This window comes from Poecilia reticulata, chromosome 15 (genome assembly GCF_904066995.2).
Source record: "Poecilia reticulata chromosome 15, P_reticulata-male-v2, whole genome shotgun sequence".
NCBI classification, from domain to species: domain Eukaryota; kingdom Metazoa; phylum Chordata; class Actinopteri; order Cyprinodontiformes; family Poeciliidae; genus Poecilia; species Poecilia reticulata.
In genome coordinates, this window is record NC_088844.1 from 27,468,081 (window position 1) to 27,483,424 (window position 15,344).

Sequence of the window (15,344 nt, forward strand, 5' to 3'; positions counted from 1 at the left end):
AGGCAATTCTGTTCTCATGTCATTGCAACTTTGTCGTATTATGATTTTAATGTAATACGACTTTATTCTCGTAAGATGATTTTATTCTCAAAAGTTTGTGGTTAACATCAGTCCAGCAGCTTCTGCCTCAATACATTAAATGAAATATATAACCGCTGCTAACAGCAGTTAAATAGTTAAAATGCACAACATTAATAACAGTTAAAAATATATCAAGTATGTGTTAAAATATAAAAAATGCAGACTTGATCCTAAAAATACAGACGGCAACCGAAAAAGGGGTTGTCGGTTACCGGTTGCTATGGTGACCACCAACTGCCAAGAGTAGCTCAACTTCATATACCAGCAAATGTCTGAAGACACAGCTTGTTGACTAAATAAAATACATTCAAAGAATAAACTAATTTTGACAAACTTCCCATTTATAATATTGTTCTAATATCCTGTCATAGTAGGTGTAATGTGACAAAAATCTGAAAATTTGATGAGCATTTTTGTTTCAAACTCAAAACACATTGAGTAAATAAACATGCAAAACTCCTCGATACTCCGTTTAACTTCACACACTTGAGCCTTTCCCCCAAACATTAAAAAAACAAAGAGGCCACTCAGTCATTCAGGTCCGCAGTGAAAAGGGATTTTATTAGACATGGAGATCCATTCATTATGTCTATTCATAGCTGACACCCAGGAGGTTATGAGCGCAGTGTCCCACCCTGATCTCATCTCCTTTTGCCTAATTACACTCCTGTAATCCTCGCACATTCTCACCAAATGCCACGTCACAGTGTCGGCTCTCATCGCACTAGATAATGAGATGTAGTACACAAACCTGCTCGCTTAAAATAGAGTCTCTTTCCTGAATCCACATACAGTAATATGTATTTATGGTTAAGAAACTAAAGCTTTATTTTTCATCTTTTTTACACACTTGCAGTTGGGTACCAACCAAAATGTATCATCATAAATAACAAACTGACCCGAACTTCGCTGTCCTCTTAACCTGCAAAAACACAACGTATTACCAAGTATTACCAATATCTGAATACACTTTAAATAAGACGAAACTAACTTACTAGTAACTTTTCAGCAAACTGAAGAGGCCTGTTTTAACTTAATCCATCCTTAGTATTGATAAAAAAATAGTAGTTTCACTGGCAGATTTTTTCACTTATAACTAGTGGTGCCCAATACGAATTTAAAGTTTTATCGCAACACTGCAAAAACAGAATATCTTCTTGAGTATTTTTAGTCTAGTTTTAGTTCACTTGAAATAAGATGAAAGTAACTTTTTTAGCAAGACATATGAGCTTATTTTAAGGAAATAATTCATTAATACTGATGAAAAAGTCTTAGTTCCGTTGGCAAACATAATTTATCTCCCAAAGGAACTGGTACTTTTTCCACCAATATTAAGGAATTATTTACCTTAAGCAAGTAAACAATCTTGCTGAAAAGTTATTTTTAAATTTAGTCATCTTTCAAGTGTGCCAAGATATTTGCACTACAAAGTAGACAAAAATACTTGGTAAAATTTTGTGTTTTTGCAGAGAATATTTGTGGCAATAAGAACCATTTGTTACTTATTTTTTAGGTAACTATGACTGCATGGCTCAGCAATCAAAGCCTCAAACACAAATACTACTCCTGAAAACATTCAAAACTTTCCATTTGTAATACACTAAACCTTTACACAGTCCAGTTAAACTCCATTTAATAATATTTTCAAATTTAATTTTTATTTATGAAACAAAATGATAAGAAATTTATCACAATAAATAAATGAAACAATATAATAAATGCCCTCCCATACTTGGGAAAATGTCTTCTTATTATAAGTGAAATAATCTGCCAGTGGACGTAGAACATTTGTTGCTAGGTAACGGGGCTGGGCTTGGCTGGCGTTGCTAGGTAACAGCGCAGGGACAGGTGATTTGAAATAATCTAACAGTGGAACTAGTACTTTTTTGTCAATATTAAGGAATCATTTACTTAAAACAAGCTCCTATGTTTTGCTGAAAAGTTAGTTGTAATTTAGTTTTGTCTTATTTCAAGTGTACAAAGATATTTGCAGTGGAAACTAGACCAAAATTACTTGGCAAGATTTTGCGTTTTTGCAGTGTAAAGTAGCTGCATTTCCGTTGATAATATTTGTGCAAATTGGAATCACTGAAATAAATTTGCTCATTAGAAGCACATCAATCTCACAAAAAAAGTTTTGTACTAGGATGAGGTGGTTTTTTCGGCTTTTTAGAAATGAGTGTATTTCACAAAACTGTAATGGAAAACTTTGTTCGCATGTGCTAAACAACCGGACGTTACTACTGGAGGAAATTAAGGAGACAACAGGAAGTGGTTGGAGAATAACGGGCCGTCTAGGCCTGTCACAATAACACATTTTGCTGGACGATAAATCATCCCAGAAGTTATTGCGATAAACGATAATATTGTTGTTTTGATACCATTTTCAAGTAATAATAGGGGTAATCAAAGATTATTACAATTTAAATTGTAATGAACATTTAACACTGGAACTGGAAGACATTTTAAATATCCAAAATAAATAAACAAAACAGAAACAACAAATAAAATTAATTATGAAAACAAAATTATCCCTCAAAAGAAGGGCTAACTGAGATCAAAATACCAAACTGAAGATTTTTTATCATCCAGTTTTTGTTAAAAAGAGAGAAAATAGAAAAACAATAAATCATGGAAATGGAAATTATTGATATCATTTTTAATTTATCATGTGTTTAAGTGATTATTGCGCCAGGCCTAAGCAGCATGTTTTTTTTAATGACTTTTCTCATGAACAAACTTATTCAGCTGTGATTTTAATGCCGTTTCTCATTTAACTTAAACATCACAATTGCAAAATTGTGTTTTTCCGGCATTAGTGTTGAATGATGACAAACTTTTGAGCTGATTTGTAACAGAAACGCAGCTACACTCCCACATACTGCATGACATAAAACTAGTTAATCAACTATGCAATTACCCAATATCACCACAGCTGATGTCTAATGAGGATGTCCCCTCCTGTTGGGTATTTACAGTCAGTTGTAAAAAGTCTGGGGCTGCGTTCAAACACGGAAACAGCCGTGGAGGTCAGGCGGGATTAGTTTGGCTTGGAACTGCATGTTTGGTCATAAGGCATTACCCAGAGGTCAAAGGTCACAGTGGCCTCACTTGGATGACGTTCATCTGCGAGGAATCTCTGGCCTTGGAGGTGACGTCGATCTGCTGGAAGTTGTCGCTGGTGATGATGAAGACGATGGAGGAGGAGTTGAAGGTGACCCTCTTTTTGGGGCGGTCCCTGGAGTCGCAGGCACTGGAGACGACGATGGGGCGGATGGGGCGCTGGGCGGGCGTCAGCGGCCGATCTTTGAGGTTCTGCTGCAGCCAGGAGATCTTATGGAAGAGCCGGGAGCAGAGCAGCTGCAGGAAGTAACGCCGGAACTGGAGGAAGAGGATGAAGAAAACAGATTATGATGATCAGAGCTGGGTAGAAAAGCCAAAAATTACACTCGGGTTAGAGTAGCAATACTTCAACATAGTTTTACTCAAGTAAAAGTAAAAAAGTAGCTAGAAATTACTCAAGAAGGGGTAAAAAAGTATTTGAGTATTTGGTAGAAAGTCTACCCAAGTACTGAGTGACTCATCAGATTATCAATCACTTCATATTTAAAATTTGCGTCAAACGGACTAAAATATAAAGTTAAGTGGAAATGTTAGTATTTTGAGGACCAAAATGACAATAATTCATACAAGTAACAAAAATAATAGAATTTTCCAAAATCAGTTTCTTCCGATAAAAAATTTATGAAACTTTAACAAGAACTGCAGTTGGTAGAAAATCCAGAAATTTTACTCCAATTAGATTAGTGATGCTTCATAATAAAATTACTGAAGTAAAAATAAAAAGTACAGTGTAGTAAAAAGACTCCTGAAAAGGGTCCTGAGCTAAATGTAACCATTTACTACTCAACTCTCACCAGTTCTCACTCGTTTAGCCATCGATATTTAACAACGTTTACATTTCAGAAAACGAAGTTGCATTATTTTGCCATCACTCCAAAAATACAAAGTCTTACCAGGTATTTTTGGTCTAGTTTCTTGTGTAAATATCTTAGTACACTTGAAATAAGACAAAACTAACTTAGCATGGTAAAATCCTCTTCTTAAATATAAAATAATTCACCAGTTTTTATGTTATATTTATCTATTGTATTTAACCAATACAATAAAAAATGATTAATTTAATCATTTTTAATTAGTTAAAAATGACAATAGTTCTTGACGAGTGACAGAACTATTGTCACTCGTCACTCAAAGACAAAGAACAGTTCTCATTAACTGAAACTTGAGTCCTACAGTTCACGGCATAGATCCGCTCAAAAGAATCGAATAGTTCTTGAACAACACATTTTCTTCTGATCACATAAATAATCATGCTGTTTTCTTTCCATCGATATCGTCAGTTTTTCTTTTGAGTGACCCAGTTTTAAGCCATTCATCCATTATTTTTTCAAGCTAGCTGTAGTTAGCTGTACGCGTCGTACTTTGAGCTGACGTCACAGTACATAAACGGTTGTCACGTGCAGTACCTTGCGGACCACTAGGGGCGCCCGCGGACCGCCACAGGTTTGAGAAAGACCGTTTACAAACCTTTCTACTCATGAACACGTAGATGAGGGGGTTGTACGCCGTGCTGGACTTGGCGAAGAAGGACGGGATGATGGCCACGGTGGGAGAGACCATGGCCTTCCTGCCGAACGCCTCCATCATGGACACCACGGCGTACGGCGTCCAGCACACCAGGAAACAGGAAATCATCAGTAGGAACATGGCCGCCACCTTCTTCTCGTAGCGCAGGATCTTTATAATCTGGACCGTCTGCAGGTCTTGGAGTGAACGCAGCTGCAGAAATTAAAGGAAAGAGAAAATTAAGACTTTAGTATCTTCCGCTGTAAATCTGAATTATGAGGTGTTGAATTCATTTCCAGTTTGGAAATCTAATTTATTTTTGTTTGCAAACTGACAACGGAAATCATCACATCGATCAGGGATGTCTAAAGTGTGGCCCAGGGGCCATTTGTGGCAATTAGACTAATTTTGTGCGGCCCCCAACTACCATCCAAAAGTGATACGAATTTGGCCTGTAGATGTAGACTTTTAATTTGCAATAACGATAAAAAAATTTTTTTACAAACATACTTTTCTTACACAAAAAAATTTAAAGTACAACACAAAGTATTTGTGTTTTTATAAAGTTTTAAAACTGAATTTATCCAGAGACTTTAATTGAAAAGCCAACTTTGCTGCAACCAAATCAGCTTTTATTTCTTCTTAAACTTGGATAAATACAGCAAATGTTTGGGGAGAAAGTGACCCAAATCCTGTTCTTATTACTGAAAATAAATGTATTCAATCAAACCCAAAAGAAACTAAAAACTATATATTTCTTGTATTCAGCAAACATGCAAAATTAAAGAAGCAATAAAAAATTCTGAGTAATCTCAGAAAGTTTCTAGAAAAATGACATTTCTGAGCTCCAAAGGTCAAAAGATGTGCGAGTAAAACAATGTTGAAGTTTTGACATAAATTAAACTTTCTAAAAGAAACTTAAACATTTCTAAAAATTAAAATGCTATTCAAGAACATTTCTGATGTTAATCAGAAAGTGTCTGAGTTCTTGGGGAAAATGTACCAGGTCTTGTCTTAGACCTGGAATAAATATCAGGCTGCTTTGTTTTCTTTTGAGTCAACAGTTTTGGCCAACGTTTAACTCCCTTTTGAACATCTGGGCTTTTCTGACACGGTTTCATTCTGCTTGTGTCGTTTGTACCACTGTCCTGGTGGAAGGTTTAGCCTCCAGTGTGGTTCCTTCCATCTTTGCATCAATTAGGACCAGTTTCCTTGTCCACTCCACATCATGATTCTGCCACCACCAGAATCCCAAGACAATCATATTACTTGGAAATGGTCTAAAAACTATATTATTGTTTATTGATATAACTTCTGAGACAATTTATTATTAGTTATTGTAAAAGGTGCATTGATGAGACTGTCTTAGAAAAATAGACAGAGGGTTCTTCAAATTTGCTGTAGTACAGACTGCTACAGGAGATCTTTTAAGAATTTTCAATTAATACGAATCACAACGTTTAATTTTGCTTTGAATTTTAATTTGAATTAAAAAATGAGCTGCTGTAATCATTTAATAACCTTTTTTAATGGTTTAATTCATAATTTTTTTTTATTTTTTCTCCATTTCCATGTTGGCGATCTGCTCTCTCTCCAGGTCTTCAGACACCTGATGGGTTTTTCTGTGTCTGGAAAAGCAGGCCAGCTGCTCTGGAGTGAAATCTCTGCAGCGTTCAAAGTGTTGTTTTTTTTTCTTTGAAGATTTTCCCGGATCGCCGTGATGAGACTCGTCTCAGGCTTCGGCGCCGTTCTGGGAATTTTCTGCAGCTCGAGTTCGGGGGTCTCAGAGGAGGGAGCTGCTCACACTTCCAGCAAAATGGTGAATATTTAAGGGAGGAAACTGATTCACACAGACATGTGGGTCACTTGAACTGAATTAAGACTGATTTTCTTTTTTTACATGCAGATTTAATGTAATGAAAAAAATCTCCACAAGAGTCAGAAAGAGTCAGCATAAAAAAATCCATAATTGAGTCCATGTTTTCAAAGGAACATCTTAACCTGAGGTTATATCAGGTAACGTTTTCAATCTGAGCTCACTGTGGGAGATACTAAAGCAGAAGTGATGAAATGAACACAACCAAGTGGAAATGTTATCCGAGCGCAAACAATGAGAGGAGCTGACCTAGAAGACGTGACATTTAAAGTCGTTAAACAAATCAGGGCGATAGGAAGTGATGCGATGTGGTATTTGTGCTTCAGGAGTCTAAAAACTGACCACAGCTTATGAGCACTAAAGGTTTGTTATTTATGTTTTTTTATCTTCATGTGTGAGTCGAACTGACCTGGAAGTGAAATGTCTGGTGATGAGTATATTTTGTCTTTGGGTGAAATGGCTCTCTGCCCTGGGCGGCACGACATGAAGGGCAGCAAGAGGCAGAAAATATCAACCCAATCCTATTTTTCTGTTGCTTATTTTAAGTGGGATCTATTACGCTTTCTTGAAGGATAATTCAATGATGGATAATTCAATGGCCTAAACCAGTGTTTCTCAACCCTGGTCCTCACCGCCCCCCTGCTCTGCATGTTTTAGATGTGCCTCTATTCCAGGACAGCTGATTCACATGATTGCATGACCATAAAGTACTGCAGAAGCCTGTTAATCACCCCAAGATACAATTCAGGTGTGTGGCAGAAGGGAAATATCTAAAACATGCAGGACAGGGGGGCGGTGAGGACCAGGGTTGAGAAACACTGGCCTAAACAAAACATTTATTATATTATTTCCACAAAATCATTCTTGGATACTGAGATTTTTGTCAGAATGAGCCGTTTTAGGGTCTCTTGTCACTTTAAATCCTAGTAAGCTGCTACAGCCCACGAGCCCCCAATTCAACTTTTACACTCTCACCTGAAAATGGCTGCAAACAGATGCGAAGCTGTACAACCGTACATCTTTGAAAAGCAGAAGAGTAGCCTCCTGCACAACCAACAAGAATGCAGCAGGTGGTTTCTGGATTTTAAGTCAACAACAAAACACTTGTTTTTTCCAGCAGCCATTGTACAAAGCAAACAGGGGTAAAGCCAGCTGACCAAATATGCTGGAGTTCAATTTGTGTTGCTAGGTAACAGACAGAACTTTGTTCGGGTTGCTAGGTAACAGATGGAACTCTGCTGGGGTTGCTAGGTAACAGATGGAACTCTGCCGGGGTTGGTAGGTAACAGTGCAGTGCCTGTTGATTTGTGACTTGGCAATCTGGAGGTTTTCGAAACTGCAAATTTTCCAGACACGGGTATTTTTTTAAGTTTGTTTTTAGAATCAGTTGAGACCCAAATGGAAGTACAAAAACGTAAAAATATGTGAATTTTGGATAATTGGCGCCTCCCTGTGGTGTGCACAGTGGAAACATTGTGATAAATTATTGCCGCGATTAATTAAATAGCTGTTTCAATATTTTTTTAAGGAGTTTGCACCATCGAAACGTACATATTTAGACTGTTCAGACCACATCTGAATTACTCTACGCCAAACAGAGATTCTGTCAAATAATGTAATAATTTCAAAGCTTTTTTGGACTATTTTGGATTAAAACAAGCATGGAAAGTGCAACAACATAGTTAATGTTTACTTTAATATCAGTCTATAACTTCAGTTCTTCATGTTTCTCACAGGTTACATAATAAAAAGTTATTTTTACAGAAGGGTCTTTATTACCAAGGTACATTTTCTCCCTGCTTTTAGTAGTTCTTGTTTGGTTTTGAAAGATCAGACTTTGCTATATACTGTAAGTGTACTTGTATAAAGATGAATGATGAGTTTATTTTATGTGTTCATTTTCTTTGCATGTAATTACTTTGTTTGGTCAAAACTTAATTCTTGCCCCCTTCTGCCGTTTTGCAACTGTTCATCCATCATTATTTCCCTTACGTTTCATTTTAAAGCTTCACACCTGCCGTTAGTCTGGATGTAATTTGGATTATTTTTATTTTTTGGCTGTTTGGGATTCTTTTCTTTCTGCTTTTGCTGGCTGTGAGCTTAATGACCATTTCAGTTCGGATCTCTCCTGCTGTCTGCTCTGCCGGTTCGGTCCTTTATTATCAGATAACATTGTTACAGTGGCAGAAGGAAACCTGGGCTTTAATGCAACACTGCATCCAGCGTTGCTATGATGATGAAATCCTTATCACAACGTTAAACTGGCTGTGGGTGATTATTAACTTCATTGACTAATAAAACTTTTTGGTTTCTGAAGATGTAATTTTTGAAAAAATTTGGATATTTCTTCCCGCCAGTGACCCAAAACTAATTTATTTCCATTTCTATGTTAATTAAAGTGATCAAATGAGTCGGGATGTAAATATTTAAGGTATTTAATGGTCTTTGCTACTCAGAATTATGAATTATTTTTGGCTGTCTTTAGGATTTTAATTTTTTTAGTGTGGTTTAAGTGCTAGAAAACATTGAGGAGCCAGACTTTATTGTCAATTTGTTGGGATTAGAGCGGAAAAGCTTTGAAATGTCAGCTTTAGAGAGCCAACGGTGGATCTGCCATTTCAAAATTAGGAATTTAATATGGTTGAAATGTCACCTGCAGGGAGAATTTATTCCAGCAGAGCATAAGGTTTTGTAAAACAACAAAAACAAACATCTGCAGCCTTACCATTCTCACTGTATAGAGGATGTTGCCATAGCAGTAGACCATGATGCCAACGGGCACGAAGAAACACGCGAAGAGGAAGAAGAGGATGAAGGAGGCGTCGTTTGGGTCTTTGGACGCCCAGTCCAGGGAGCAGCCCAGCTGGTGGATCTCTAGCGTGTAGCGGTTCCAGCCCAGCAGAGGCGCCCCGGTCCAGGCCAGCGAGTACAGCCAGATGTGGGCGATGGCCCGCCACGCCCAGGGGAAGTCCACCACCTGGGCGTGCACCACCCGGATGTAGCGCTCATACGCCAGAGCCGCCAGAGTCATGATGGAGACGATGCCTGGGAGGAGAGAGAGCGGCGACTCAGCGTCTCTTTGCTTTCATCACAGTCGTCATCAAACTCGAGGTCCGGGGGCCAAATCTGGTTTTAACAGCACAATCTGGCACAGCCGCCGGCCCTTTAAGAGCCTTCATGATTTTGATTTGGCCCAAAATGAAAATGAGTTTGACGCCCCTGGTGTAAACCCAACACCAAGCAGTCATTTCAGAGCGACTCTTTAAGCTTTTTTAAAGGGGCAGTACGATGTAAAATCTACTTTTTTCAGCTTTACATCATTCTCTCATCAGAAACATACCTGGAGTGTTGCTTTGATTTTTTTCATGAATGTTTCATTAATCCTTTAATCTCCATGGAAACCACTCAGCTGTCTAAAACGCCTGGGTGGACATGGCCCCGCCTTCAAGGCGCAGCTCCACCTCTGAGCTAATGAGCTTCTGCAACTTCCCCACTCAGCTCCTTCAGACTAGCCAGCAGCAATTAGCAAACACCTGGTGGAACTGTGCATCTGCCGAGCTCATAATAGGAGCTACTTCGCAAAAAACTGATAAAAAACGTTGTTAAAGGGTAGAGGAGCCATGTTGTGATTACTTCCAGAAGGCGACATTTTAAAGAGACAGAAGCCTAAGGTGTTAAATATCAAAGTCAAATTTCACAGGCTAAGCTAGCTGAAGCGTAGCAGAGAGTAAGTTAGCGGAGAGATTGTTTCTGTCAGTGCAGCAGCTTTGATTGCACTTTTTAAAACATACTGTACTCCAATGTATACAGCCACCTGTGGCGGCGTTACAGGAAAAGCAGTATGACTAAACTTCAGGTTGCTTATAATGATGGCATGAGGTGCTGCTTATGATGCCCCGATGGAGTAGAGCCAGTCAGATGTTTGTGAAAGCCGATGTGCCAACCTGCACTGCTGTGCTTCCAAACATTATGACCAGATGTAGGTGTAGATTAACTGACTCTGCAGACGGCATCATTCAGACTTTGACCGATCCTGTTCAAAGCTCAGTGAGGTTCTTCTCCAGTTTGTGGAATCGCTGGCGCATTAGTTTACATGTCAGTGATTGATTATTTCATTATAATATTTATTTTTTTCTTGTTTTTATCTGTTTGTGGACCATAATTGTGTCTAAATAAAGATGATGAGTCCTACTGTAAAGTATACAACTTCCATTTTTTAGAATAAAAACATCATTCGACAGCCTTTAGTCAAGCAAAAATCTAGATTGCAAAACAAGGAATTCAGAAAAAACATCAAGAAATAAAGAAATCAGGTTTCTCAGAGCTTTTATAGACATGTAGTTTTTTTAAGATGAAGCATCATTACCTCATCTTTTCTTCTTTAATCTGTGTGACCTTGGATCGTAAGACGTTAAGAAAAGATGATTTTCATCTAATTTATGAGTGAACACTCATTAATTCAGCTTAAACTTTCATTATCTTCCAGGTTTGCTTCATTTTGTGAATGTGGGCCAGAGCAGATTGCCACATCCTGCTGGTGAAATAAGATGTACAGTACGAGAATCGCTGTGAACATCAACTTTGCATCTTTTTGATCTGCAACGTCTCCTGTGACATGTTTGAAATGCAAACATGAAAGATAAAAAAACCAAAAACCAAAGGTGTCGCTGCAGTACTGCGCGCTGACAGAGGCAGGCAGACGTGTTCCTCACATCCTGCAGGCTCACAATGCAATGTCAGCTAAAGGACGGCAGGATGACAGGAGCGGAGGGCAACTGTCCAACGATGAAAAAGCAACAAAAAACACCAAAAGAGGCCGGAAGGGTTTTTCTAATGAGCTCATTATCACTCAGCCCTCCTCTGGGCTGCAGGTCGAACGGTGGCGGGAGCCAAAAAGTGCCTGTTCACACGTCATTATTAAATACAGCTCTGCTTATGGTAATGAGTGGGAATGTGTGTCATCCCACCGAGAAGCCAGGAGACGCATCTGCACGATGCGACGACCCCAAAAACGGGCAGCTTTTCCTGACAGGGCAACACATTCAGGTTCCTGGATGCTCAGTTTTAACCAGAAAAGCTTTCAAGTTCTTTTATTGAGCCTTTTAGACATTATTATACATTAAAAAGTATAAATAATTCACTTCATTTTTGTTAAGACAGTAAATATTACATCTGCACGATGCAGTGACCTCTACAGTACAAAAACATGCAGCTTTTCCAAATAAGATGCAAAAAGTAAAACATTTAGATCAGCTTTACAAGTGTTTGTAAACCATTTTATGCAGTATTAGACATTAACAATTCAAATAAATAATTAAACTTGATTTTGTTAAAACAACTAACATTATGCAATGCTCAATTTTAATTAAAAAAGCATCTCTATTAGAAATACATTAAAGACGCTAACAAACAATTCAATGAAATCTTGTTAAATAAGATTATATCTGCTTGATGCAGTGACCTTTATAGTAATAATAAATAAATAGCTTTACAAACCTTTTTATAGAATATTAGAAATCCATAAAAAACGCAAAGAAATAAATAATTTTGTAAATAAGACGATAAACATTGTCTTGTAATACCATTTAGTCAATTAAATTTAATATATTATGCATGACGTAATCTTGATGGCTGTGGATATATGAGTGAAATAAAGTATCCATCTATTGATTAGGAGTATCATCAATATCTGGTCAATGCTGCTATGTTGTAAGGTTTATAAGAAATTAATTGTATTCATATAAAGTGTGTTTTAATTACTTGATCAATAATAATAATAACAATAAAAAGCGCTTTTAAAGAAAACATTTTCTCCCGGATCGGATGTGTCTTCTCACCGAACAGGCTGTTGCTGAATCCGTCCCAGACGCAGGTCGCCTGGCTCCAGATCCACCTGCCTTTGACGCACGACGCAAACGTGAAGTTTATCCCGATGACCGACACCAGAAAATCACTCAAACTTATGTTGACCAGCAGCAGATTGGTGGGCGTGCGGAGCCTCTTGAACCTGCAGTAGAGTAAAATCACCGCCACGTTGTTGCAGAACCCGAACACTCCGATGGTTCCGATGGCGACGGCCAGAAGTTTGTAGGTTCCATCCGCGAACAGGTATCTGTCCGCGCTTCCCTCGGTCTCGTTGGCCGGATTCATCGCGGGGACGCAAACTTGGTTTCCAGCATAGTGAGGCGCACGAGAGGCGGGTGGCAAGGTGCGCGCGCGCCGCGCATTCAAACTGGCAGGCAGCGCGAGCGCTTTTGGACGAAACTGGGTCAATGTGACGAAGTCAAGGTGGGCAAGACGGGAGTGTTTCCTTTCCGCGATACCTTTCAAATTAAAGCGCAGAGTTTGACCCACGTGCTGTGTGACGTCAGAAAGGTGTTTCAGATCTTCCTGCGAAGATGGAGATGCGCATGTAAAGATGTGGATGTTCATTTTCAAAGTCAGGTTATTCATAAATGTTTAATTCACAAACTAAGTATTTACTTTTCAAATTAAATACTTAATTAGAAATCAAAATTTTTACTTTGTAAACTGAATATTCAGCTTCCAAATCAAATATTTAGTTAGGAAGCTAAATATTTAGGTAGATTACAAACTAAATATTTAACTTTCAAATGAATCTTTAGTTAAAAATATAAATATTTAGCTACCAATTTAATATTTAGTTCTTAACAAAATATTTAGTTTGGTTACTTAATATTTAATATTTCTTAGTTACTTCTTAACTAATTATTAAATTGAAGGCTAAATATTTAGTTTTCAAATTACATATTTAGTTAGAATGCTAAACATCTAGTTAGGAAAACTTTATATTTAGCTTTCTAGTTTCCTAACTAGCTAAATATTTAGCTTTCAAATTAAATTTTTAGTTTACATACAATATTTAGTTTGCAAAGTAGGATGCGTAACCATAGCAACAACTTATCGGTTTTTTTGTTTGTTTGTTTTTGTTTTTGCAACAGGGCAGCTGACTAGAACGTCAACAGCTCAAATATTTCCTGAACTACAAACCCAAAGTCCCAGAGGAGGGTGAATCATGACGGGCAGGAATCATGTCCCAGAATCCTTTTCTCCGCCCGTCTTTCTAACCACTGGACCAGGAAGTGACCAAAGAAGGAGCAGCAAAAGCAAATGAGGTGGATTAGCATTGTTTGATGCCGGTGTCATTCAGGACATGTTGCTGGGAGATGTTTCCTCTCCTGTCTGGAAATAGAGCCGTTAGCGTGTCAGGACAGTCATGTGACTGTCGTAGAGTAACAGTCTTCAGTCAGAGGCGTCTTCAGAGTCGTTGCAAGACTGACTGCTACCAGAGATCCATCACAATCCACAGCTTTTTAATGAACAAAGTATTTCTGATTTGATTTGAAAACAAGCAAATCAAATCAGTGGACAAGATTTGACTGATTGTGTCACTTTCATAAATCTCTCGATGTATTTTATTAGCATAAAATGCTGTTTACACCTCAGTATCTTTTATTTTTACTTTGAACTCAGGCAGTTTTGGTCGTCTTCCGTTTCTGACGTGAAACTGATGACAGCTGGAAACTGATGACAGCTGTAGCGTCTTCGTTCTCCAGGCCGAAGCTCCATTTTCTGCTTCTGTTCCCATTAAAGACGTAATTACAGCCCACATAATGGGCTTTAAGCATTTAATTACATGTACCACTTTAACTGCAGGACCGTCTGGGACACTTCAGATCCAATTAAAAGTCAATTCATTAACATCAAGAGCATTTCGCAGATGTTTGGACTTGTGTTGTACATCCAGTCCAGGTGCAATGTGTGTGTTTTTAATACTCATCTTCTCCCTGGAGCTTCTTCATGGAAGAGTTTAGCCGTGGAGTTTAATTACCGAAATTAACTTATGGAGGAATAATGGAGGAGTCAGAGCTGGAAGAGGCTCCTGAAACTGTGTCTCTGTGATGACATTACTTATTATTACTGTAAAAATATTTAAAGTATGGATACAAGCATAAAAATATGCATCTCACCCCTCAAGTTTGTCATTTTTCCTGTTAGTCACTTGAATTTCAAAATGGATGCCCAACTTGAGCCTTTTAAACCAATGAAATGTTTCCTGTCTTTATGACTTGCATGAACTTTTGTTCCCGTATGCAGACTATGATTTTACTCCAAACATGTACATCTGTTTTAGTGCAAAATCTATTTTCATGACATCTATGGCGGCCATCTTGAAAACCAAATAATTATCAGTAAATATGATTTTTATGGATCCAATTATGTAAGATTTGACATGAAAAGTAATTATCTGTAAAATACTTACTACTAATGGTGACGTTCAGGATGTGTTAAAGTGAACTACAATAAAAAAAACATTTTCCTTGATGGCCATGGCGGCCATCTTGAATTTTTCAAAGAAGAATTCCTCTGAGATCATCTGTTCCAAGTCTGTGTGAAAGATTTTGCTGAAATATTAAATTGTGTGATATTCCAGATGTGCTGACAACAACTGGTCTGATTTTCTGACATTTCCTCGTTCCTCCGTCGCCTCATGTTGTTCAGACGGAAACATGTCACAGTGTTGGTGTGTGACCCCATTTCTCTGTGCCTACAGGTTGGTTAGAAATAGCAAATCTTCCTCTCACACACACACACACACACACACACACACACACACACACACACACACACACACACACACACACACACACACACACACACACACACACACACACACACACACACACACAGAGGCAGCAGAGAGAGGAGAGCGGGTGGGAAATGTTTTAATTATGCC

The 15,344-nt window shown here is 38.1% G+C and overlaps 1 protein-coding gene and 1 long non-coding RNA gene across 2 annotated transcripts; one reads left to right on the top strand and one right to left on the bottom strand.

Moving 5' to 3' along the window:
- Window positions 1-615: 615 nt before the first annotated feature.
- opn3 (opsin 3) lies at window positions 616-12,893 on the bottom strand. The gene is made up of 4 exons (XM_008430000.3): window positions 12,424-12,893; window positions 9,312-9,631; window positions 4,672-4,923; window positions 616-3,462 (listed from the first exon to the last, which is right to left on the bottom strand). Exons 1-4 carry the CDS (start codon window positions 12,734-12,736, stop codon window positions 3,178-3,180), a joined length of 1,170 nt encoding a protein of 389 aa, XP_008428222.1. The 5' UTR covers window positions 12,737-12,893; the 3' UTR covers window positions 616-3,177.
- Window positions 12,589-15,040, top strand: LOC145555201 (uncharacterized). Its single transcript, XR_014091288.1, has 2 exons — window positions 12,589-12,694; window positions 13,549-15,040. It is a non-coding gene; the product is annotated as an uncharacterized LOC145555201 (long non-coding RNA).
- The last annotated feature ends 304 nt before the right edge of the window (window positions 15,041-15,344 follow it).

Bases quoted from the DNA above. Each gene is read 5' to 3' on its own strand.
- opn3 (XM_008430000.3), bottom strand. From the start codon at position 12,736: ATGAATCCGGCCAACGAGACCGAGGGAAGCGCGGACAGATACCTGTTC. The intron at 9,632-12,423 runs GTGAGAAGACAC...CTCTCCTCCCAG, and splicing joins ATTCAGCAACAGCCTGTTCG to GCATCGTCTCCATCATGACT. The intron at 3,463-4,671 runs GTTTGTAAACGG...CTCTTCCTCCAG, and splicing joins ACGTGTTCATGAGTAGAAAG to TTCCGGCGTTACTTCCTGCA.